The 23,923-nt window shown below is 57.0% G+C and overlaps 8 protein-coding genes across 8 annotated transcripts in view; 4 read left to right on the top strand and 4 right to left on the bottom strand.

Annotated features, from left to right (window-relative positions):
• BCV69DRAFT_249756 (hypothetical protein) overlaps positions 1-222 on the top strand; it is a gene marked incomplete at both ends in the record, with an annotated part of 564 nt that extends 342 nt beyond the window's left edge. Inside the window, one exon of the mRNA XM_025490354.1 lies at positions 58-222. Within this exon, the coding sequence (XP_025347582.1) occupies positions 58-222 (165 nt within the window). The remainder of the gene's footprint in view (positions 1-57) is intronic.
• Positions 223-3,431: 3,209 nt separating this feature from the next.
• Positions 3,432-5,529, bottom strand: BCV69DRAFT_209350 (putative GAP1-amino acid transport protein). Its single transcript, XM_025489737.1, has 2 exons — positions 5,351-5,529; positions 3,432-5,296 (listed from the first exon to the last, which is right to left on the bottom strand). Exons 1-2 carry the CDS (start codon positions 5,384-5,386, stop codon positions 3,593-3,595), a joined length of 1,740 nt encoding a protein of 579 aa, XP_025347581.1. The 5' UTR covers positions 5,387-5,529; the 3' UTR covers positions 3,432-3,592.
• A 1,201-nt stretch (positions 5,530-6,730) lies between these two features.
• On the bottom strand, positions 6,731-7,614 carry BCV69DRAFT_283300 (hypothetical protein). Its single transcript, XM_025492657.1, has one exon. The coding sequence runs from the start codon at positions 7,251-7,253 to the stop codon at positions 7,002-7,004; it is 252 nt and encodes an 83-aa protein (XP_025347580.1). The 5' UTR covers positions 7,254-7,614; the 3' UTR covers positions 6,731-7,001.
• Positions 7,615-7,623: 9 nt separating this feature from the next.
• On the top strand, positions 7,624-10,170 carry BCV69DRAFT_270897 (amidase signature enzyme). The gene is made up of 2 exons (XM_025490939.1): positions 7,624-9,350; positions 9,464-10,170. The coding sequence occupies exons 1-2, from the start codon at positions 7,840-7,842 to the stop codon at positions 9,960-9,962; spliced, it is 2,010 nt and encodes a 669-aa protein (XP_025347579.1). The 5' UTR covers positions 7,624-7,839; the 3' UTR covers positions 9,963-10,170.
• An 857-nt stretch (positions 10,171-11,027) lies between these two features.
• BCV69DRAFT_209038 (WD40 repeat-like protein) lies at positions 11,028-14,782 on the top strand. The gene is made up of 5 exons (XM_025489736.1): positions 11,028-11,291; positions 11,399-11,550; positions 11,662-11,848; positions 11,948-12,166; positions 12,257-14,782. Exons 1-5 carry the CDS (start codon positions 11,171-11,173, stop codon positions 14,506-14,508), a joined length of 2,931 nt encoding a protein of 976 aa, XP_025347578.1. The 5' UTR covers positions 11,028-11,170; the 3' UTR covers positions 14,509-14,782.
• Positions 14,783-14,907: 125 nt separating this feature from the next.
• BCV69DRAFT_283295 (hypothetical protein) lies at positions 14,908-16,181 on the bottom strand. The gene is made up of 5 exons (XM_025492656.1): positions 16,042-16,181; positions 15,904-15,950; positions 15,700-15,816; positions 15,471-15,562; positions 14,908-15,381 (listed from the first exon to the last, which is right to left on the bottom strand). Exons 1-5 carry the CDS (start codon positions 16,127-16,129, stop codon positions 14,979-14,981), a joined length of 747 nt encoding a protein of 248 aa, XP_025347577.1. The 5' UTR covers positions 16,130-16,181; the 3' UTR covers positions 14,908-14,978.
• Positions 16,182-16,544: 363 nt separating this feature from the next.
• On the top strand, positions 16,545-22,322 carry BCV69DRAFT_294118 (hypothetical protein; the record flags this gene model as incomplete). Its single annotated transcript, XM_025493862.1, has 1 exon — positions 16,545-22,322. The coding sequence occupies exon 1, from the start codon at positions 16,656-16,658 to the stop codon at positions 22,320-22,322; it is 5,667 nt and encodes a 1,888-aa protein (XP_025347576.1). The 5' UTR covers positions 16,545-16,655.
• Positions 22,084-23,765, bottom strand: BCV69DRAFT_283294 (hypothetical protein). The gene is made up of 3 exons (XM_025492655.1): positions 23,678-23,765; positions 23,367-23,588; positions 22,084-23,263 (listed from the first exon to the last, which is right to left on the bottom strand). Exons 1-3 carry the CDS (start codon positions 23,701-23,703, stop codon positions 22,453-22,455), a joined length of 1,059 nt encoding a protein of 352 aa, XP_025347575.1. The 5' UTR covers positions 23,704-23,765; the 3' UTR covers positions 22,084-22,452.
• Between the last annotated feature and the right edge of the window lie 158 nt (positions 23,766-23,923).

Raw genomic sequence — 23,923 nt, 5'->3', positions numbered from 1 at the left:
CCTTTCCTTTGGCCCTCGCGCATATGCCATCACTTCTACCTCTTTCAACTCACACAGATCGTCATGAAGGACCGTGAGACTGGTCGCTCTCGTGGATTCGGCTTCGTCACCTACGGTACTCAGCAGGAAGCCGATGCCGCCATTGCTGCTCTCAACGAGCAAGAGCTCGACGGCCGACGCATCCGAGTCAACATGGCCAACTCCCGACCTCCCGCTGGGTGAGTGCAGAGGTGTTCAGCAGAAAACATCGCTTGAGGAATCTTCCGACTAATCTCTGCCCTGTCATCTTCCTTTCTCTCCACTTATCAGTATGGGCGGCATGAACGTTGGTGGCTACGGTGGCGGTGGACAGTCTTACGGAGGTCAGTTCAACGCCGGTGGCTACGGTGGTCAGGGCGGCTACGGTGCTCAGCCTGCGTTCGGTGGCCAAGGTAACTTCGGTGCTGGTGGTTTCGGTGGCCAACAGGCTGGCGGCTACGGTGCTCCCTACGGAGGTCAGCAGGCTTACGGCCAGCAGGCTTACGGAGCACAGCAAGGTTACGGTGGCGGTGCCCAGCAGGGTGGTTTCGGCGGTGCCCAGCAGCAGAGCTTCGGTGGCCAACAAGGTTACGGTGGTGGAGCTGCTCCTCAGCAGGGCGGTTACGGAGGGTGAGTATCGTTGCCCGTGTCATTCGTTCCATCAGTGTTCCCTCCCACTGTACAGCATCTCGCGACTCCTCCTCATGAGTGTCATTGGTCGAGCACGTCGCTCTTCCTTCGACCTCACAGATGAGCAAGGACGTCGGGGATGCGAGAGTGCCGAGGCGCTGGTGTTGCGACCATTCCTTCCTCTCTCCCTCCTCTACTTTCTGCCGTGTCGCCGTCGGTCCAGTCTTCTATCGATCGGAAGGGTGGCCCCAGCTTCGTCTCAAGTCGTCTCAAGTCTCTACGTCAGTGGCCTTTCTCGATCTGCAGCTCTCATCTCCGTCGACGCAGCCAGCCTCCTGCTAGGGTCCCATTGCCCTTGCTTCCGTTCGGTCCGGTCACGACAGGCTGCAAAGTTCCTCGTTTCTCCTTTCCATCTCTTCTCTTCTATGCCTCGGATGCGGATCGACGCGGCTCTACTTTCTTTCTCTACGATCGTTCTCAGACTCAACGTGATGTGGATCGATCAGACTCGCTATTGGGCTCGACGCGGCGCGGCATAGGATCCTCTTCCCCCTCACCCACATGCTGTGGCTTTCTGATCGATTGCAGCATTTCACTGACACGTCCTCCTCCTCTCGCACTCGCAGGCAACAACAGTAATCAGCAGGGCGGCTGGTAATCGCCTCTGAGCTGGAGGTATCAAGATCGAAATACGACAGAAGTGGAAGCTCTGATGGTAGTTGGCTCTCAACATCCTTTGATGACGCTGGTTCTTTCTCTTTTCCAAGTCGGTCGACGAAGCACGGTCCCTATGGCACCTCTGCCACTATACCACTACTTTCTGGGCTGCTCCACTTGTTCATTTCTGTCTAGCAGCATCTCCAGTAGAAGTTCGCGACAAGTTCCCCACTCCTCCCCCCGTTCAACGCCAATTTCTCGACGCACCTGGCTAGCTCAAAAACGCAACTACGACTCCAATTCAACGCAAGCGTCACCCCAAGCGTCTTTCTCTCTCTTCCCCCAAATTCACCCCCATAGTGTCGTGTTTCCGTCTCCTGATGACCTGTTCCTCTCAAGCTTCAGACTCGCTTCCCTGTTTCCCCATCTCGAACCGACACGCGTCCCGTATCTTTCTCTCTCTCTCTCCCACACACACACTCTTTTTTTCGTCTTGCTTCTGATCTGACTCGTGAAGAAATGCCAGAAACATTACAGACGACTCGACTTGCCCACTGCCCCCCTCTGAAGGAAAGGAGAAGAGTGAGCGGCAGCAGCCCCGACGTGGTCATTGTACAGTACAGTATCTCTGCACCTGCCTCTACTACCCTCGCAGGCACCACTGTGGTTGGAGTCTTTGGACTCGGTTCGCTTCGACTCGTGCCCTGAGTGAGATCCGATCGATCCAGCCATGAGATGCAGGTAGAGCGAAAACGCAGCACACAGCACGCAGCATCAGCACTAGCGCCAGCACGCAGCACCAGCATGCAGCACAGGTACTGGCACTAGCAAGGGCTCTTTTTCCCCTCCCCCTCATCCCCCTTCTGTGCTCTCTCTGGGCCACTCTGAGCAACGCAATCCCTCTAATCTTCTCCACACCCACAACGCACAACGCACAACCCCGCTCGGGTCCCTCTAGGCCTGGACCCATCGGTACTGCTGATCCTTTCCCACGCTCTAGGCGTCTCAGTAGAGCCCGCATATTGGGCGGTGAAGTCTGGTCCTGAACTGGTCTAGACTGGACTGGAATTTCCCCCTGAAGACGAGGAGAGGAGAGGAGGAGTGCGGGCATTCCTCGCTCGCTCGCTTCAAAGGCAAAGGTCCGGAGCGATGAGGTGGGTGAAGCGAGAGGTAGGCTGCTTGCTTGCTTCAGCTTGGTCAGCTGACCTGACCTGACCCCCTCCCCTACCTACCTTTGATCTCCGCCCTTGGTTCCTCTCCTCTCTTTCTCCGGAACGAAGTGAAGCCGACGCAAAGGCAACGCGAAGGCACGGCGAAGCGAAGTGCGAAGCGAAGATTGCCGGACAGCCCCGGCATCGTCCTTCATTGCCAAGACCGGCCTGAATTTGGGGAGCATTGGGAATTGGGAATGGGGGCGTGGGTGGAGCCGAGCTTCAAATCCAGACGAGACGAGATGAGGCGAGGCGAGGTTGAGGGGTGAGAGTTGGGGCTACACAGCCCCAGCTCCAACTCGAGCTCGACTGAGGGCCTGACAGTAGGCAACGAACGAGTCGTGGGCGTGGGCTTGGGAGAGGCAGCGCCAGAGCCAGTGACAGGAGCTTCCGCAGTTTGCCTTTTGGCACTGCCTCTCTCCGCCCTTGCGCTATGAGGTCTGTATCTACTGTACGCTCGCTTAGACCCTTCCCTCTCGATCAAAGATGCACACAACCACAAGAGACCACAACAAGGGCAAATAACGAAAAGTGACTCTATGAAATTTTACCGCATGCGATGACCATTTTTTGACTCGAGACTGCAGTAGTAGTGCAACGTACGAGGGTGGTGGTGGTGGAGACCTACAAATCTGGGAACAAGTGACAAGACGGTAAGGGGAGTGAGAGGGGAAGGAAAGAAAGACTACAACAAGAGAGAGAGAGAGGAGGTGGTGGTGGTGCAAGGGTGTGTTGGGTTGTGCAGTGACGAGCATAGCGAACTCCAGATCGCTTCAAATGCAAATTTCCTGAGCTCAGATCAGCTACACCAAGTTCCTGCCTATACACTCCTTACCAGCGCAACCCGTTCTGCCTCTAGCCTTTGTTCTGCCTGCTACTGCGTATGATGATGACAAGGCATTCATTGATCAATCATGTACAGTGCGGCGATCGTAGGAAAGGGCGATCGGGAAGAGGGGGTGAAACGAGCTCTAGTTAGAGACGAAGGCGAGTGAGAAAGACGGAAGAGGTATCGCATGAAATTTGGAGAGAAAAGTAGTGCACGAGGAGGCTGCAGAGACCGGAGGGACGCCATCTTAGAAGAGGAAAGAAGCCACCCTCTTGTAGAAGGGCTGGTCCTTGATAGCCTGTCGCTCGGCACGGAGTACCTCGAGAGAAGGAGCCTCACGTCGACCAGTAGTGACGTCGATCTGGGAGACGGGCACCCATCCAGCACCCTGGACGACAAAGTATCCAATGGCCCAGAAGACGAGGACGATGGGGGCGGAGAGGTAACTCTGGAAGAAGTTGACCGCACGCTCGCTGCCAGTCATGTCACCCTCTCCAATGGGCCAGCCAGCCTTGTAGAACTGAGCAATGAGCACAATGATGTTGAGGGCGAGACCGAGCCACGAACCCCAAACACCCATGGGCGAGGCCCAAGGCAGGTGCTCCTTGGTCAGACCCTGCAGCTTCCAAGCCTTGCGGAATCGAATGTGGCACAGGCAGATGGATCCCCAGGTGAAGATCGACGAGAGACCACAAGTGGCGTAGAGCCAGTTGAAGACGTCGTTCTGCGAGGCCGAGTAGACCAGGAAGGCGAGGAAACCAAAGAGCAGAGAGAGGACGACGGCAGGCACGGGTCGGCCAGCTCGGTCGATGAAGCAGAAGATCTTGGGAGCGAGACCCATCTGGGCGAGACCCGAGAGGGTTCGGCTGGCACCGTAGACTGAAGAGTTACCGACTGACAGGACAGAAACTAGAATGACTGCGTTGAAGATACTGGGGAGCACCTTGATCTGACCAATGTTGATAGCAATGACGAAGGGCGAAGCGCGAGCATCGTAACTGCTTGTACCTCCGAGCAGTCGCGGGTCGCTGGCAGGAACGATAAGGGTAACCAGGAGCAGGGTGACAATGTAGAAGAAGAAGATACGGTAGAAGACCTGCTTGGTGGCCTTTGGTACCTCCTTTCGGGGGTCGGCAGACTCAGCAGCGGCCAGACCGATCAGCTCAGTACCGGCAAAGGCAAAGGCAGCAGTGACAAAGACGGAGCACCATCCCTTGAATCCGTTCCTGAAGGCGAGGCCGGGCTCAGCGTACCAGGCATTGTCTCCCAGGTACTGTCCGTTGGGAGCGCCACCACAGTTGATGACGATTCCGGCAATGATGAAACCAAGGATAGCCAGAATCTTGACCATGGAGGCAATGAACTCGAATTCTCCGTATCCTCGGACACCGAAGAAGTTGATGATCGAGATGGCAACGATGAAGATTACGACCCAGACTCCACGAGGAATAGTAGCGTTGGGGTCCCAGTAGTCGATGACAATGGAAGCAGCGACGAGCTCCAAGGGCAAGACGACAAACCATTGCATCCAGTAGTTCCAGCCCATAGCGAAACCCCAGGCGGGGTCGATGAAACGAGACGAGTATGCAGCAAAGGATCCAGCGACGGGGAGAGTGGTGGCCATCTCACCGAGAGCGAGAACTGTGCAGGCAAGGAGGACACCCATGATAATGAAGTCCATGAGCAGAGAAGCTGGACCACCGGTGGAGAGGGCACCTCCAGAACCGATGAAGAGACCAGTACCGATGGCACCACCAAAGGCAATCATCTGCATGTGTCGGCCGCTGAGGTTCCTCTTAAGTCCAGTCTCGGCAGTGGTAAGCCTTCGACCTTGATCATCGACTACGACTCCCTGGACGTTTGAGTATTGGTCATTTCCGAGATCCCTGACATTGTCGAGGGAAGCCTTCTCAACGTCGGCACCGGGAGATCCGCCCTCGAGCTTCTTGGCCTCCTTGCGCTCCTGGTAACGTGCGGGCTCCCAGCCCTGGCCCTTTTCCTCGGCCTTGAAGCTGTCGATGAAGTTCTTCATGATAGCCATGATGTGCGAATCTGCGCCGAAGCGGAAGGTGAGCGGGTGATCGGTGGGTGATTGGGTGAACGAACTAGCAGGGTGCGGTGGCGGTAGTGGTAGCGCAAGAAGTGTGACAAGACACTAATGCGTGGGTTCCGGGGCGGGTGAAGCCTCTTGGGGAACAGAGTGTGAAGGTAGAGTGCGGACGATGGGCAACTCAAAGTATTGGGTAAAGACTCAAAGGGAAAAGCCGTTTGGGAAGGAGCGGAAGTTTAGTCTTTGTACTTATACGGGATGGGGCGGGGGCGGCCAGGATGCAGGTCCAGGGCGGGACTGTAGCGATCGGGTGTAGAGACGGTCAGAAGATCGACGAGAATCAAGGTAGGCACCCCTCAGAGATAAGGCTCCCCGCTCCTATTCTGCCCGAGGACGGGACCAGGGGGCAACTGCAGCAGCAGCAGCAGCAGCAGCAGCAGCAGCATCCTATTCCTCGTCCCTTCGCCATCCCCCACTTGTCTGCAACCGAGGCGGAGAAAGAGCCAAGGTTGGTTAGTTAACTTCTCGGCCCAGCTGTCTTTCCTTTGCTACGCCACTGAGACTCTCACACGACCTGCCCCGCGGCTCGAGGTGCGAGGGTAGCCACGAGCAATGCGGGACTTGCAGACCCACAGGCTGTAGCCCATTGCCATCTCGCTACCAACCCTGAGCCCAAGAGGCGAGGACAAGGAACAGAGGCAGAGGAGGGCGCGGATGAGACCTTGGGCGGGTGGTGGAATATTCCTCGGCTGGTACTGCTGCCACGGGCCAGACGCCCCGCGAACAAACGCCCTCCGCCTGCACTACTGACAGGCAGGCTGCCGCCGGAGGCCGTAGAGCAGTGCCCCCGTTCCACACCCTCGGCACCTCAACTGTCTGCCAAGGCTCAAAGACGCCGTCCAGGCACTTGGGCTGTAGACGCATCTCACCACCTGCAACAGCACAGACAGCAGCAGAGCCCACGTCCGACTTCTGCCTCCGACTCTGCCCAGCATCACGTCACCGGCTTTCTACCAAGGACCAAGGCAAGGAAATTTTCGACCGCAACAATGGGCACTAGTGAAGTTTGGCTCAGGCGATCCTGACCCCGCCACAAGTCGCTTATGATGAGCGCGAGAGAGAGAGAGAGGGAGGGAGGAAGGACGTCACTGGTAGTCGACACTGCGATAACGACCTCTTGGCCTGGAGCTCAAGCGAAGAAATGACGGAGATTCCGTGCCTCACGACGAAGGCTGACTGACTGACTGACTGACTGACTGACTGACTGACTGACTGACTGACTGACTGACTGACTGACTGATCTCATCGGTGATAGGTGAACGCAGCGGGCGGGCTCCTCGGGGATTTTGCTGCACAGAGACGAAGAGAGATAGCCTAGCTCGCGCTGAGGGGAGGTGCAGAGGCTAAGCGGAGGTGCAGCATCTGGGCGGCGCGCGGCCAAAGGCAGCACTGACGCCTGTACCTCCGCCAAGCTTTGACAAGGTCAACGCGCCCGCCAAGGAAGGGTCACAAGCCAAGTTCACAATCACCAACCACGCAGGACGCCATGACCCTTCCATAGCCCAAGTTCATGAAGAGTCCATTGAATTTCAACCTCGACGCTGAATCAGGTACGGGGGCGTCCAGCACCGACAATCTCCCCACATCGGCGCGGGGTAGTAAAGTATCTTTGGCTGATTGTAAAGGAACGAGTGGAGCACTGTGGAGAGGCGAGAGGGCGGGCGGATCTTCTCAATGGCATGCCCGTACCACCCTCATTCAGGGATTTTCCGAATTTCTCACTGTCAAATAGAGGGTATGTCTGGAGCGGTAGCTGTGAGCAAGCAGCAAGAGGCAGATTGACAAGCGTAGCGAGCATTTGCAACTCCGCAAGAAAAAAGAGCAGGCAATACTAGGTCAGGCAAGGTGCGGCTGAAGTCAGCCGGTAAGGAGCCGGAGCATTTGCAGAGGCGTGTGTTGAGAGCCTCATAGTGCTCTCTGAAGCATAGAAGAGGGCCCACATTGCCTACTGAAATGTGGCTCCTGCTTTCGACGCCCAGAGACGCCTCTTGACCCGAGCTGACTGACGACGAGGCCACTTGACAAGCCTGTGGAAATTGGATATGAGCTCCCCCTTTTCCACAGCTGCTGCGACAGGCATGTTGATGTCTCACTGCCTTCATCACCATAAAGCTGTCCTTGTGGATTATGCTCTATGTATCTGCAATCATCCTTCCCTCGAGGTGTGACTTAGCTGCTTGATTGGTTGATGATCGTGTGCTTCCGTCTCGGCTGCGAAGTTGTCGATCCCCCCGCGTGCAGGGGCCGCCCGAGGTTGGACTCGCTGCACGCGCTGCTCCGCCATACGACCTTCCGTCTTTCCTGTTCCCGTCCGTCCGTCCGTCTGCTATCGTCTACGCAATTTCCTGCTCCATCAATTTGGACGGTGAACTCACTACACTGCGATGCTGTCTCTGTTCCCACCCGCCAATAAGTACACTCTGCAGATTCGCAAAGACCACATCGAAGCTCGCGATCGTGCTCTGTGCGTACCCCTGTCTGCAGACAACAAGTCCTCCAGTTCGATTGCTTCCCTGTCGCAACTGCCTCCCTCTGAGGTCGCTATCCAGGATGGCGATGTAGAAATCTTATCCTGCACTCTGCAGGAGCTCGTCAGCGGCATAGCCGAACGCAAGTGGACTTCCACCCGTCTCTTACACGCCTTTATCAGATCAGCAAGACGTGCTCATCAGAAGATCAACTGCATCACCCATCCCAACTTCGCCGCCGCACTCAAGGCTGCCGAGCAGCGCGATGAGCACTTTGCAAGCACTGGCGAGCTAGTCGGTCCTCTACACGGTATCCCTTTCAGCTTCAAGGAGAACAATAACATCAAGGGTCTTCCCACCACTGTGGGATACACTGCTTGGGTGCTTGATGGCCCCGCTAAGAGTGATTCGGCGCTAGCTCAGATGGTACAGCATCTAGGAGGCATCGTCATTCTCAAGACCAATGTCCCACAGACGATGATGAGCTTTGAGTGCTCCAATCCCCTCTACGGGCGGACACTCAATCCATGGTCTGCAGCTCACACGCCCGGCGGATCCAGTGGAGGGGAAGCTGCTCTTCTGGCATCAGATGGAGCGGCAGCAGGCTTCGGAAGCGACATTGGAGGTTCTCTACGCATTCCGACTGGGTACTGTGGAATCTATGCCATCAAGCCCACCATTGGAAGACTGCCTGGTGCAGGGACTCGCACGGCTCGAAGCGGCTTCGAAGGCATCCCCTGCGTCTATGCCCCCATGTGTCGCTCTACTGCTGATCTCGAATTCCTCTTTCGCGAGCTGGTACCTCTGCTGCACCCACCTTTGGATTCTCACGTTGAGCCGCATGAAGCGCAGAAGAAATTTGGGTCCGAGTCTCTGCGACCTTCGCCCCTTCGCCCTGCGTGGTTCGATCCGATCAAGGTGAGCGAGGCGAGGGGTGAGCCTCTCAGGATAGGCTACTACTCCTGTGATGGTTACATCAAGACGAGTCCAGCCTGCATACGAGGAGTCAAGGAGAGCGTCGAGGCGCTGCAAGCCTCTTCTGACTACAAAGACGGCAAGCTAGAGCTGGTCGAGATCGATCCTGCCCGCTTGGACACTGTGGAAGCCATGCACATCTTCTCCTCGCACATCACTTCCGATCGATGCGACGGCCTCTTGGCGCCGCTCAAATCGCGCAAGATCCGCGAAGCCATGGACTTTGCACTCTTCCTACCGGTGTTCGCGGCAAGGGGAGCAGCGTGGATGAAGAAGATCCTCTACTGGATCGTCAAGTATGTCATTGGGGACAAGGCGCTGGGATACTTGCTCACTGCTGGAGGAGGCAAGACGGCTTCGCAGTACTTTGATCACGTTGCAAGGAGAGATCAATTCCGTGCTGCATTCAGGAAGAAGGTGTGGGACTTCTACCAACTCGATGGGATCATCTGGTGAGTTGGAGGTGCGCTGCCTCAGTCACGTACTCGGCAACTTGAAATTGACGATGATGGAAAGTGCCTTTTTTCTTCTTCTGATTCTCTTTCGCCATCCCTCTGCACGCTAGCCCTGTGCAGGCTAGCCCTGCCGTACCTCACGGAGGCTGTACGAAGCTCTCGACGATGGCAAGCAGCACAATCCTGTACAATGTCCTCGACACCGCCGTCACCATCTGTCCCGTCACTCGCGTGAATGCTCAATTAGACGCCGTCTCCCACAAAGGCTCTCCTCCCCCAGCCGGCTCTACCGACGCCCAACGGGGCGCAGGTGGGGGTGGGATGACCCTCTCTCGCTACCAAGAGTGGGACGCCACTCCAGGCTTCTCGACGTGCTCCAAGATGAACTCCTACTCTCTCTATGGAGAAGGCACCTACGATGCGGTTCAGATGGCTGGACTCCCTATAGGTGTGCAAGTGGTCGCGAGGGAGCACGAGGAGGAGAAGAGTATCGGCCTGCTGAGGCTGCTGGATGAGGCGCTGAAACAGTCAAGGAGAGAGGAGAAGGCGCAGTGGGGTCCGGGCCTTTTTACGAGATTGGCAATGGAGAGCGAGCGGAAGGGATATTAGACCGGCCGGCAAGGAGTGGGGGAAGGGCAAAGGGGGTGCCATATGGCGCTGCGAGGGGTCAGAGGTGATGTACGCCGAGCAAGGGGTTGTATTGTATCTACCAAGTTCGCTTCGCTTCGCTTCGCTTCGCTTCTGCAGCTGCTTCTTGCTGAATATATCGTGTATCGTAATATTGCACATCTTCTACCCAAACCCAATCCTGTATCGGACAATCATTCTAGTCCGACCGCGTGTCAGGGAGCGAGCGTAAAGGCCATCGGTGCAATCAGGGCGTGGGAAGGGGGGATGCAGGAGGGAGGGGCGGGGGTTGAGGGAGGGTCCTTTTTGATAAAGAGGCTGGCCCGAGCATCAAGTTCAACCCATGCAGCGGGACTTTTTTTCCTGGTGGTTCCCCTGCTCTCCTTTGGCTGAGTGTGTGTGTGCGCTTCTGCCTGAGGCCGAGGTGAGGTGAGGTGAGGTGAGGTGAGGGGCTGGCTGGCGGTTGGTCGTGGTGGCTTCACGTTGGGTTTGGCTGGCTGTGAACCCGCGTGGATTGGCGCCGGGTGAGCGCGTGCGAAAGTCCAACGCAATGCAATGCAACGCAACGCTCCCTTTGGCTGTGCGGGTGCAACGGGATGGGATCAAGGGGAGCGAGGCAGCAAAAGGGGAAGCGAGGCAAAGCGGAGTGAAGGGACACACACACACACACACACACACACACACAAGGATGCACACTTGCACCCATCCCACACCGCATCTCACCGGGTTGGGTTCAAGGCCTTCTGCTCACCCTCGCTCACCACAGGCACACTCATCCTATCATACCCACTCTCATTTCACTCTCAAAGGTGTGCACCACCATCCGCTACACTCCCCTTTGCTATCTCCACTTGGCGATCACGCGTCTGCTTGACTCTGCACTCGCCAAAGGACATTGAGTGACACGGACACGGACAGAGAGCAGGTGTAGGTGTAGAGGTGGAAGCCCAACTCTGCCATCTGCCTCCGAGTCCGAAAGCTCGAGCTCCATTCCCCACTCTCCCTCCGCCCTTTTCCCCTTTCTCGTCCTCCTCTTCACCTCCCTCCCGCTCTACCTCTACCTCTACCTCTACCTCACCATCACCTTTACAACTCACACCTCATCGCTCCCCACCCTCTTACTCTCTCTCCCTCTCCGCTTGGCTTGGCCTGCGCTGCCCCCGCACAGCCTAGCCTAGCCTAGCGTCACAATGGTTCGCTCCATCACCTTTGAGATCCGATGGCATGATACCCAACCCATCTATAGCGCTGCTTTTCAGCCAGTCAATGGTCAGCAGCTAAGGAGGGTATTGGACTATAATCTTGGTCAGGGTGAGTGGAGAGCGGGGCGTGGGCGATGGCGTGCTCTCGAGAGCTAGCAAGGCAAGGAGAGCTTCTCACTGACCCTTCCAAATCCCCTCTTTCATCCCTCGCTGCAGCTGCCGGACTCAACCCGGACAAGACCCTCGCCAGCGAAGGAAATCCTGCTGGTCCCTCGTCGCGATCTAGCGCAAGGATTAATGCACCCATCGATGTAGCTGGAGGACAGAATTGGAGGCTCGCAACGGCTGGAGGGGATAATAATGTTCGAGTGAGTACAGGAGGGCTGCTTTTGCAACTCATACAAGGCGGGAGGAGTGCGGTAGCAGATTGTCTGGCAGGCAGCACTCATCTGACGCTCCCTCGCTCGCCCTTCCCACAGATCTGGCTCGTCAAGCCTGGCATCCCCTCGCCAGCCGCAATGGCTAGCGCAGCCACGGCAGGCATGCCTACACCCGCCCCTCACCCGCCCAGGGTAGAGTACCTGGCCACCCTCACCAGGCATTCTGGAGTGGTCAATTGCGTTCGCTTCTCTCCTGCTGGAGATGTGCTTGCTAGCGCGGGAGATGGTGAGTCAGAGAGAGAGAGAGAGACCTCCTGGATACGGGCCACAGATTGCGGAAGAAGTCTGATAGCTGACGATTGGTTCCGCCCTGCCCATTCGTCAGACGGTACGGTCATGCTGTGGCATATGACCGATCGACCTGCCCCCTCTTTTGGCGAGGTAGACGAAGGAGAGGCCAGCTTCGAAAAGGAGCATTGGAGGATGGTCAGGATGATTCGAGTATCCACACAGGAGATTTACGATATGGCGTGGTCACCAAATGGAGAGACACTCGTGGTGGGAGGAACCGACTTTGTTGCTCGGATCATCAACCCTCATGATGGTAAGTTCTCAAGCAGGGAGCGCGAGGCAAAACGGGCCTGCTCGATGAATGATCCACTCACACTGAACATCATCTCTCCCACCCCTCCAGGTACGGTCCTCCGCGAATTCTCTGACCACACACATTATGTCCAAGGTGTCGCGTGGGACCCCAATAACGAGTACATTGCGACGCAGAGTAGTGACCGGTCCGTCCACGTCCACACTCTCCAGACCAGTCACAGTAAGCCCGGAGCGGTCGGATACGTTCCCCCTGTCACACGCAACAGCCGGATGGACGTCCACAGGCGGAGCGAGAGCTTCAACCGAGATGCAAAGCCGGCAATTCGTCGTGGAAGCAGCCATACCAGCCGTGCAGAGAGCGATACAGATGATGAGCACCACAGGCCGCCCCGAAGGGAAGGGTTTACCGCCGTGCGTGACCGGACCGCTCGTAGCCGAACACCCATGGATCCTCCTCCCTCGACCTCTTCTCATCTGAACCCTGCAAACATCGGTCGACCGGCAACACCCACTCCAGGATCATCTGTGCCGCAAAGTCCTGCCTTCAGCGCCGTTAGTGCTTCAGCCTCTGCGCATCCCATGATGCCACCTCAGCGGACGCCCAGTCGAAGGTCGAGCTTCAGTGGCTCTCAAGCTGAAGGAGCAACATCGCCTCCCACCAGTATCGCCTCTTTTGTCCAGGGATCTGCTTCTGCCGCTTCGATCTACAAGGCTGCTGTGGGCGCATCCACCACGACTCCAAATGGCCTCGAAGCGGTACCCACTCGCCGATCTGCGTCTAGGACAAGAAGTATGCGCTCACCCTCACCTGCGCCCTTGCCCGCCATTCGGCCACCCCCTTCACCTCGCCAGAGGATGCAGGCTGCACAGCTTGCGGGAGGTTCGGGTGCCGCTGGTGCTTCACTGCTGCAGGCAGGCATGAGGATGTACGGCGACGAGTCGTACAGCGGCTTCTTCCGACGTCTGAGCTTTAGTCCGGATGGGTCTCTGCTCGTCACGCCCAGTGGTATCTTTGAAGCAGCAACGCCAACCAGTCCTAATGTGGCTGCTTCTCCAAGCAAATCACCTGCTGGGCTGGGCGGCAGCCAGAATAGCGGCCCCAGTAACGCTTCGACTGGGCCACGCAGTACAGTCTATCTCTACGGCCGTGCCAATCTGACTCGTGGCAATGCGCCCATTGCCCACCTTCCTGGACACAAGAGCGCGACATTGGTGGTGCGCTTCTCTCCGATCCTTTACGAGCTTCGCAAGAGCCACACTTCTGCTTTCAGCAATTCGGAGGATGGAGGAGGCATTGCTCCTCACCCGTCGATTCCGCTCGAGGCCGGCAAGCAAAAGAGCGTCAGTCTGAATCTGGACGCTTCCAGGACGAACAACCACGCCTCACCCTCGCCAGCGGCTGGTTCTAGCGGCAACGGTGGCACTTCCATCTCGCCGGTCCCTCCCGTCAAGCCCATCTCGATGATCGGACTCCCTTACCGCATGGTCTTTGCAGTGGCTACAAACGACGTAGTCTGGCTCTACGACACGCAGCAAGGTGGTCCGCTCTGCTGCTTCTCCAATATGCACTATGCTGCCTTTACCGACCTGACCTGGTCCGCAGACGGGCAGACGCTGATTATGAGCTCCTCGGATGGGTACTGCTCCATTGCCGTGTTTGATTATGGAGAGCTGGGGACACCTTATAGCTATCAAGACCAGCCGAGCCTTGACATCAAGGCCTTCACTGGGGCTGGGGGACATCCACAGAACTCTGGCGTTGGCTCTTCCTCTACTAGCGCAAGTGCAAGTGGTGGTGCCAGTGGGAGTGGAAGCGGGACAATAACCGTGACCAGCTTACCGGTCAAGAAGAAGCCAGTGCTCACCACCATCCCTTCAAGTTCTGCACCTTCTTCAGAGGGGCCAGGAGCTCCACCGCATTCCCAAGCCAGCGCAAGTAGTGGTAGTAGCACCAGTAAGGAGGCACTTCCTGTCCGTCGCAGCGGTGCCTCGGAAGCTGGACAAGGGACGGGCACGGGGACGGGTAGCAGTACAGCCTTTGCCCTAGGGATTGTACTCGAAGGCGACCAGCACCCTCACACTACCAGCGGGGCAGGCGCTCAGAAGGGTACTGTTGGGCCTGCTGGCGCGGGGGTAGAGGGAGACACATCGGCAGGTGCAGATGCAGGTGCAGGTGCAGGTGCAGGTGCTGCTTTACTGGACGAAAAGGCAGCAGCAATGGCAGCTCAAGGGGAGGTGGGTGAGGGTCAGGGTCAGGGTCAGGATCAGGAACAACCAAAGAAGAAGAGGAGGATCGCTTTGAGTACTGCTACGGGTACGGGTACGGGTGCGAGCAGCTAGACGAAGCTGGATCTTCTTTTGTCCTTGTCCTTGTCACTGTCACTCTCACTCTCACCGTCACTACATGTGCTCTTCCTCTTCCTCTTCCTCTTCCTTTCCTCTTCCTCGCCTCGCCTCGTCTCTTGAGCTTCTTCATGTCATGTCATATCACTTCAGGTCAAACCAAGTCACGCCCTGCTCTCCCCTCTCCCCCCTTCCCTCTCGCCCCTTCTCCATGCGCCCATGCGCCCATGTGTGCGTGTTTGTCTCCCAAGTACATGGATGACTGAGCGGGGAGACGTTAGGCATGTATGTGCATGTGAGTATGTAAGATTGGAGCACAAAATAGATGACTGGAACAAGGAATCGTGTGGGCAGAGGCAGAGAATGGGCTGGTAGCGTAGCGCAGCGTAGCTTGACGTGTACTTGGCGTCGGCTTGATAGACGAGATGAACGCCCCCCCTTGACGACCTGGATCACTGCTTCCTCCTTCACGGTTTCCGCCTGCTACCAGCAGCTACTCCACTGGTCCCAGCCGTCGTCCCTGCACCGGCTCCCGCGACCGATCCCTGCATTGGCTGCTGCTGCTGCTGCTGTCCACCCTGTCCACTCTGCCTCCCCTGTCCCTGACTCTCAAGTACCGCCTGCCTCGCTGCTCCCTGCGCGGGATGTTCCACCTTCCTTCCCCTCGCGTCCGTATGCGGTGTCAATCCCGTGAGTCCATTAGCCATGTTCTCTTCGCCTTTGACGCGGAGGAACTCCTCGAGGAGTTTAGCGTTGCGCCAATTGGCGCGCCAGATTGCCAGGACGATGTCTCCTACTAGCGGGACGAGACCGACGCCGGCGGAGACGGCATTATTGAAGAGCATCTTTTGGACGAGCCAGGAGGGGAGACTAGGGAAGGGGGAAGAAGAGAGTGGGACAAGGGAGTCAGTGAGATAGACGTACGAGACCGTCCGCTGACTTGCAGAGCATCCACTCACTCGAGCTCATTCTTGGCTGGTTTGAGTACGAGGAAGTAGTTGAGCGAGGCATCGGCGATGTCTCCTGCTCCTGGGATGAGACCGATGAAGAACTGAGGACGGGTGAGAAGAGTGAGGCATGGTGGAGCAGGAGAAAGATCGTCAGTATCAGTGCAAATGTCGAAGTGTGTACGAGGTGCAAAGGTCTCTCGGGCCTGCACTGCCTCCTCTTCCCCGCACTGGTACTCACAGTCCACCCTACGCGGAAGCCGCAGAGGTTGATACCCTTGTCAAGGTAGTGGGCGCGACGCTGAATCTTCCTGAGGAGTGATGCCTCCTTCTTGGTCAGACCTGGTGGCGGTGGACGCTGTGAGTGAGAGAAAAGGACAGGGAGAGAGAGTGGGGGTCAGTATAGTCGCCTGTGCATAAGGTGGAGCCCAAGGACACTACTCACCTTTGTCCTCTTCTGCTTGCCGTTGTCATCCACGTATGTGATGTAGACTGGGAGTGGGTAAGTAGGAATGAATACAGTCAGTCTATGAAAGTTCCCTTGACCGACTGTCTACTTGAGCACTTGGGGCATGCTACTCACAAGGGTCTTCTGGCTCGTAGATGGCTGCATGGTTGCTGACGACTCCCTTCATGCGCTTGGTGGCGTAATTGGTGACGAGGGAAGTCATGCTGGGCGAGTGTATATGTCTGAGAGAGGGAGGATGTGGATCAAAGGATGACTTTGCAAGAGAGTGTGATTGGTAGGATACCTTCAAGGGGCTGCCAGAAGTGGAGTGGCGGGACCCTTTTGAATTTCAATGGGAACAAACAGGCGGTGCCTTTGCCGTCATGCAGCCACGCCTGGCCAGGTGGAGCGAGATGCGGGCTGTGCGGGGGAGTGGGAGAGGTCTTCCGTTCCGATGACGGAGTGAGTGGGGCCTGCTCTCTCCTTGTCCGGTGTGCGTTGCTCCTATCTTGTGAGCAACGACGATGACACTGACACGCAGCCAGGCACAACGTCCACCACTCGGACCCCCTCCGCACCCGTCGCCGACTTGTCCGCGAGCAATCAATGACATGACATTGACCTACAGACTGACCATACCACCATCGATCCTCTCCCACCGACCGCCAGACTGAGCCAGACTGACCATTCGTCTTTTCCCAGCGAACACCAACCATAGCCCACGACAGGGCCCACCCACGCCAGCATACATGGACGCAGCAGATCAGCAAAGCGACTCACCACTTCTTCAACAGGAGCAACCAGACGGAAAGGCAAGTGGTTCCACTCTCAAAGCCGCACGTTCATCAACGCCGGCCAGCATCGCAGACGACGTCAAGGCAGCAACAGCCGAAGCAGGCGTCGCTTCCTCTGACGACGTCGATACTACGCACAACCGGCGTGATCGCAAAGACGCGTCGGCGTCTTCAACCACTGCTCGTCTCAGCCGCATCTTCGAAGGCTGGACACTGCCTTCAGTCATTCCCGCCACCAGCCCCACAACTACCCCAAGTGCACCACCTCCCGTCTCGGAGAAGTCATCCAAGAGACTCTCAGTCAGCGAACCTCTCGAACTTGATGCCCATAGCCTAACAGACTACCAGCGGTCTCTAAGCAGAGCTCGCACAAGCAACGCCGACAGCCCGGCCGACTTTCAGGCCAAGAGCAGCCAAGATGATCTCGACAGACGCTTCGAAATCCTCATGGACGATTTGGGAATGAAGGGCACCAGTCGTGATGCTATGCTCAAACTTCCTGAAGATCGCAAGTACTTCCTCGTGGCTCAGAATGAAGCTGCAAAAATCTCGACTTCGCAAGGCTCGGCTTCTCAAGCGAAGGACGTACACATGACTACTACACACACCGACGAGGACAGTACCAGCTTGATGGGCTCCGTCGGTCGAGCGCTGCAGATCGGATGGACCAACCGCTTCAGCGTCGCGAGCTGGCGTGGTGAAGTCATGGATGCAGATTCATCTCCATCTGTGAGCAATGCTGGACGTACGCTTCCGAGCAGGAAGGCGTCTGCATCTTCGATTTACGGCGAGTCACATCCCCGCCACGTTGCGCACGGCGTTGTGCCTCAGATGACCGGATCCAGCGTCGCAAGCAATTCCACCACCACTAGCCTTTGGTCCGGATGGTGGGGATCGGAAGGCTGGTCTGCTGACGGAGTCACTCTGACAGAGGAAGGGACTCCACTAGACAAAGGAAGTCCTCAGTATTACGCCGTCATGCTTCGCCGGTATGTTCTTCAGTCTGCATCCCGCAAGAACCTCGTCAAACACCTAATAGCTCTACGAGTCACTCTTGCTTCGGCGAAAGTCTCCTGGATAAGCAGCTTTGTCGAGGAGTCAGACGGTATTGATGCTCTCGATCAATTGCTTGCCAGGGAAACGGAGAATCTTCTTCTGTCACAAGGTCGCAGTGCAGATACCCATTCCCCAGCAGCAGCTATTCCGGGAAGTTGGAGAGGATATCAGCCAAGGTATGAGCTGGGAGATGCAGTCATCGGAGAGTCGATCAAGTGCCTACGAGGTGTCATGAACACCGAGTTGGGTTTCGACTGTGTCCTCGCTCGACCATCCCTCGTTGTCTCTCTTGCCTACTCGCTTCGTACAGACTCTCTCAAGCTGCGATCTCAAGTCGCCGATGTCTTGGCGGCCTTATGCGTACTGAGTCTTGAAGACGGCCACCACTCTGTCCTTGCCGCGCTTTCGGAGCTTCGCATTGCAACAGGCGATCGGTACCGCTTCGACTTCCTGGTCGATAGTCTACGACCGGTAGCGCAGACAACGGCCGACCCGGACAGCATGTCAGTGTCCAGCTTCGATGCAGAGGCCGACGAAGAAGGAGCACAGAGCCCTACGCTGGAGCCACAAGACGGAGAAGAAGCTGCACTATGGGAGTACCGTATCAGCGCAATGGTCCTCGTCAATGCAATTGCCAACTGCCCAGAAGAGCTCGAGGATCGAATAGCACTCCGAGCTGAGTTCAGTCGCCGAGGTCTCAATGAGGCGATTGCCGGTCTGCGCTACCTAGATCCTCCAGACGCTCTGCTCACGCAATTGCAAATTTACGCAGAGGAGAAGCAGGAGGATCTTGATGCCCTAGACGACGAGGGTGGGAACGGCAGCCAAGATGGAGAAAACATTGCCACCAGGCTCGGAGACATCGGTACGCTTCTTCTCGATGTCATGGCCGAGCATCCGGGTTTGTACCCGCAAATGGAGTCGATGATCGAGCGCCTCGCTCACGTGATGGGGAGAGACATTGACTATCAGCTGAAAAGTGACATTCTGTACACTGTAGAGAAGCACCTTGAGCACTTTGCTGATCTCACCAACTTTGATGATGATTGGACAGGGTCGATGGAAGCGTTCCTTTCCAGTATTGAGCATCTCGTAGGACGTCAAGCTGTCTTCAAGGGCGCTAGCGCCGCTTTGAATGTTCCAGAGGACTCTGTGCAGCAACTGCAATTGTTGAAAGATCAGGTCAAGGCTCTGGACGACGAGCGGGCCAAGCTCAAAGAGGAGCTTCGCGCACAGGTCGACCAAGCCAAGTCGTCAGGAGAGCGAAGGGATAGCTTCGGCAGCGTCTCTTCCTGCGCTTCAAGCACGCAGATCGGCTCCGACAACGATTCTTTCTCGAGCGTGATCCAGCGTTTGGTTCAGAAGGAGAAGCAGGTCCTCAAGCTGCAAGCTGAGCTCGACAATGCGACCAGAGGGGGCGTCTTCAAGGAAGGAGAGGATCAGCGCACCAAGATAGAGAAGCAAGATCGCGGTCGCCAGTGGCCGAACTTGATGGAGGAAATTGCCCGCAACAAGACGCAGATCAAGGAGTTGAAGAGCCAGCTGGAGCAGAGTCGCGGCGAGGTCGTTGGCTTCAAAAGAGCTGTCGAGACGGTCTTCAGCCGGCTTGAGGACGGCTCGACGCCTGTCAATCTCCTACCTCTCGGGTTGCCGGAGCCTACCGTCGATGTGAACAATGTCGCAGGAGACAACCAAGATGCGAATGGTCTCACAACCGAGGCGATGGTGCGACAATCCCTAGAAGCTATAGCGAAGAAGGACGACGAAGTCTCCTGCCTACGAACGGAAATTGCCAAATTGCAGACCCGAGCGCTCGAAGCCGCGGAGCAGCAGAGCAGACAGGAAGATGAAGAGAAGCAGCGATTACTGCTGGAGGTGAAGACGGCGCAAGAAGAGCGGGGGAGGCTCATGAGAGAGATGGAGGAGCTGCGAGAGCTTGTGTTGCAGCTGCAGGCTACAGCTGCCTCGCATGGAACACAGTCAGGGTTGCTTTTTGCCGTTGGCAAGATGGATGAAGTGGCCATCTCTGCCGGTGCGGGAGGACCAACGCCGCCGCCGCCGCCGCCGCCACCACCACCACCACCGCCGCCATCACTACCAGCAGCAGCAGCGCCTCCCAAGCCCTCTTCGGCCCCACTGCTCGTTACAAAGCCCTCTCCTCCTGCTCCTCCTGCTCCTCCACCGCCGCCGCCGCCGCCGCCGCCGCCGCCTTCGCTCATGGCGCCTATCAATGGAAGGATATCTTCGGGCGGGCCACCGCCACCACCACCCCCTCCGCCGCCTGCTCCCTCTGCCCCTTTCACCTCCTCTGTCGTGGATCCTCCACCGCCTCCTCCACCTCCGCCTCCGCCTCCAGGTCTCAAGAATATCCCACCTGCTGCTGGAGGGCTGCCGCCGCCTCCGCCACCACCTCCACCCTTGGCCCCAGCCACCGGTCACCCTCGCGTCCGCCCGACAGGGCAGCCAGCAGCTTTGCCAGCAGTCATTGTGTCGCACGTTCCTCCCAAAAAGCGTAGGGCCTTATTCTGGAACAAAGTCACTCCACAATCCCACGAAGCAAATGTATGGTCCAAGCTTCCAGCTGCACCTGTTATCAAGATCGCAGTCGATGAGTTGGACGAGCTCTTTGCGATGACGGACGTGAAGCCGAAAGACAACGCCAGCGCTGCTACTGCCGCTAATGGGAAGACAGCTAAAGCCAAGAAGGTGACAACTCTGCTCAGCTTTGCACGTGCGCAGAACATCTCCATTGTGCTAGCAAGGGTCAGGATGCCCTTACCGCAGATACGTGCTGCTCTACTGCAAGTTGAGGATGAGGACGAGAGCGAAGATGGTGGAGTCAAGCTGACGACGGACAACCTGCGGGCTCTCAAGCAATGTCTGCCGACTGCAGAAGAGGCCGAGCTCTTCCGAGAGTACACTGGTGACGTCTCTCAGCTTTCAAAGGCTGATCAATTCTTCAAGGAGATGCTGGGCGTTCCACGAGTCCAGCAGCGATTGAATTGTGTGCTCTACATGCGTACATTCGAGCTGGATATTGAAGAGCTCAAGCCCGATCTCAAGACTCTCAAGGAAGCCAGCAGAGAGCTGAAGCGTTGCGAGAAGCTACGCAATATCCTCCAGACCGTCTTGACCATCGGAAATATTCTCAATGCGAGCACATTCAGAGGTGCGGCTACTGGCTTTCAGCTCGGGGATTTGCTCAAGCTTAAGGATACCAAGCCTGCCCAATCTTCTCCTGGCACCCCATCGCTGCTGCATTTCTTGGTGAGGGTACTGAATAAGGCCGACAAGTCCCTGGTGGGCTTCCTGGACGAGTGCTCTCACGTTGAGGCAGCCGCTCGTCTCTCCACCCCAACCATCTCCGGCACGGTCCAAACGCTCATGACCGGCTTCCAATCCCTCACGCAAGAGTCCGAGATCATCCGAAAGGCTCGCATCACCACCAGTCAGGACACCTTTCTCCAGACAATGGAGAACTTCACCTCCAAGAATGACATTCAGATTCAAGGTCTCCAAAAGGCCAGCGAAAGCGTCTCGAAAAGTATCACTGCCATTGTCTCCTTTTACGGCGAAGATCCGAGCGCGGTCAAGCCCGAAGAATTCTTTGGTCTCGTCTCGGAATTTGGACAGATGCTCATGAGGGCTGAAGTGGACGTGTTGACGTACGATAAGAAGATGGCAGCGGAGCAGAAGCGGAAAGATGCCACTGCTGTTGCCGCTGCTATGGCCAAGACGAAGAGCCCTACAGGCGCATCTGTCGCCAAGAAGACGTCTTCTACCGTAAAATGGTCAGCACAACCGCCCAGCCGTGGGTCCAAGATACAGAAGACACCCTTGGGCGAGCGCTCCTCTTCAAAGATCGACAAGGACCTCACCCCTACCGAGTCCCGTCTGCCGTCACTCAAGAGCCAAAAGGCCTCCACTCCAGGAATTGGAACAGGAACAGGCAGCACCATGACCGGCTCGCGCTTCCGATCCTGGGGCGCATCAGCCCTCGCCACTCTCGCCTCTTCCGGGGAGGAAGAGGAAGGGATTGTTCGCTCCCCCGACCTCCCCTCTGGATCTGCATCTCGAGCTGGAGCTGGAGCTGGACGTACCCCTATGCAAGACGCCACTCCCTCTTCTTTCCGCCGCACTCTGGGTAGGAGAAGAGGAGGGTTCGATGAGGCAATCAAGGAGCTGCGCAGTGGTCTTCCCTCTTCCGCCATCGCGAGCAGCGGCGGCGGCGGCGGCGGCGGCGGTGGGGGGCTGGGAGGTCTGGGAGGGATGAGCTTGGGATCTGGCAGTCGACTTGGCGTTAGCTCTCGAATTGCTCGTGGTGGTGGGGGACTCGGTGCTCTCTTCAGTGATGAGGGAACAGCCAGCGGCGGTGGCGGCGGTGGGAGCGGCGGTGGATATGGCCATGGCCATGTTCGAGATAGCAGCACAGAGACTGTCATGCAGGGCAGTATCAGTGGTCGCAAGAGTCTGAGGATCAAAGAGGGCGGGGCGACTGGAAATGGGAGTGGGAGTAGCTTCTATCAGAAGCCATTAAGTCGGATCTTTCTTACTGGTGGAGATTGAGATTGAGAGAAGGGAGATGGGACGCGTACAATTACAGTTGAATTCTACCTTATACACATACATCTGGAATGACATACACACACACAGAGAGAAGAGTGATCTTGCTCCCCCTCCTCTGCTGACCAGCCGTTCACATCCGAATCCTCTTCATCCCATCACCACTAGGCACAGGCCCACTCTTGCGCTTCTGTCTCCTCTCCTCCTCCTCCTGCATGATACGCTCCGCCATCGTCCGTGCTTGAGGCTTCGAAGCAGCGCCGCCGCCGCCACTCGAGGAAGTGTAGCCGACGCCAGAGGAGGACATGGAGGGGGAGGACTTGAGTGGATTGGTAGACGGTATGCTCTTGCTGGTGGATTTGAGAGGGTTGACGCCGAGGCGGAAGGGAGTAGCGGCTGCTTTCGATGAGGATGAGGAGGATGAGGAGATGGAGAAGGTGGGCTTGTTTGTAGATCCTTCTGATCCGGTAGACGCTGAGCCCGAGGCTCGCTCTTCCTCGCCGATGGGAGGTGTCGTTTTCGACGGAGCCTTGAGACCAATACCCAGCTTGATCGGCCCTTGATCCCTCCTCAGCCCGTCCTCCACAGCTGCAGGCTTGGACGATCCTTCTCCTTTGTCCTCCCCAGCCTGCTTTTCCTCTTCCTCCCGCTTTGCCTTCTCAATCTGTTCCTGCAACCTCTTCCTCTCCCTCCCTTCATCATCCACCTTCTGCCTCTCCATCTTCTGCAGTGCAGCCTGCCTCTTGAGCGCTCCGGGGGAATTGTCGATCCAGGCAATGAACCAACCCTTTTCGTTTTCGTCAACGTGAACGATACCTTCACGACCGAGATGCTTGACGAATTCGGTCAGAGTGACCCAACGAGTGGCGTTCATGTGCAGGTGGTGACGCTCTTGGATGTACTCTTGATAGACTTGGTTCGCTTTGATGCGCTTAGTCCCGAACCTGGCAAGGGGAAAAAGAAGACATGCATCTACTCATGTTAGTCTAGGGACTATGAAGGAGCAGCGCTATGGGTCTCGCAGCTCATACGTCCGTACCAACTCACCTCCTACTCAGCAGACTAACAAACTCGTCCTGAAATTGCTTGCTGAAATCGTCAATGGCCTTGCCAGCATTCTGTCCCACGACTGCCAGCTGTCGCATGTGTGACTCTGACTCTGTGTGCATCTTGAAGGCGTGCTCATCTCGATTGGCCTTGCCGCAGACTTGACAGTAGAAGCGCAGCTTGGTGAGACCGCGGGCTTTCATGGCGTTACCCACGGCCTTGCTGATAGGGGGACAGGCGCATGGGGAGAGTACTGGTCAGTAACGACAGGACACTTTGTCTGTCGGATTGCCCCAGAATACACTACTCACGCCGAGCCAGCCTCTGCTTTGGGCATGGTGAGAGATAAAAGGGCTGATGGGATGCCAAAGGGATGTAAGGTCTTGTGGTACGGTAAAGCAGCGAAGCGAGAGTGATTCCCCTGGATTCCCCCGACGGAAGTGGGAAGTCGGAACGCCACTACTTTGGCTGCTCCGTTCCGTTGCCTGCCTCGCTTCTTTGCCGTGTGGCGCAACTTTTGTCCTGCGCGCTGAGTCACGGCGTGCGTTTGGGAGGGA

This window comes from Pseudomicrostroma glucosiphilum (genome assembly GCF_003144135.1).
Source record: "Pseudomicrostroma glucosiphilum strain MCA 4718 unplaced genomic scaffold BCV69scaffold_8, whole genome shotgun sequence".
NCBI classification, from domain to species: Eukaryota; Fungi; Basidiomycota; class Exobasidiomycetes; order Microstromatales; family Microstromataceae; genus Microstroma; species Microstroma glucosiphilum.
This window is presented reverse-complemented; position numbering and strand designations above follow the sequence as displayed.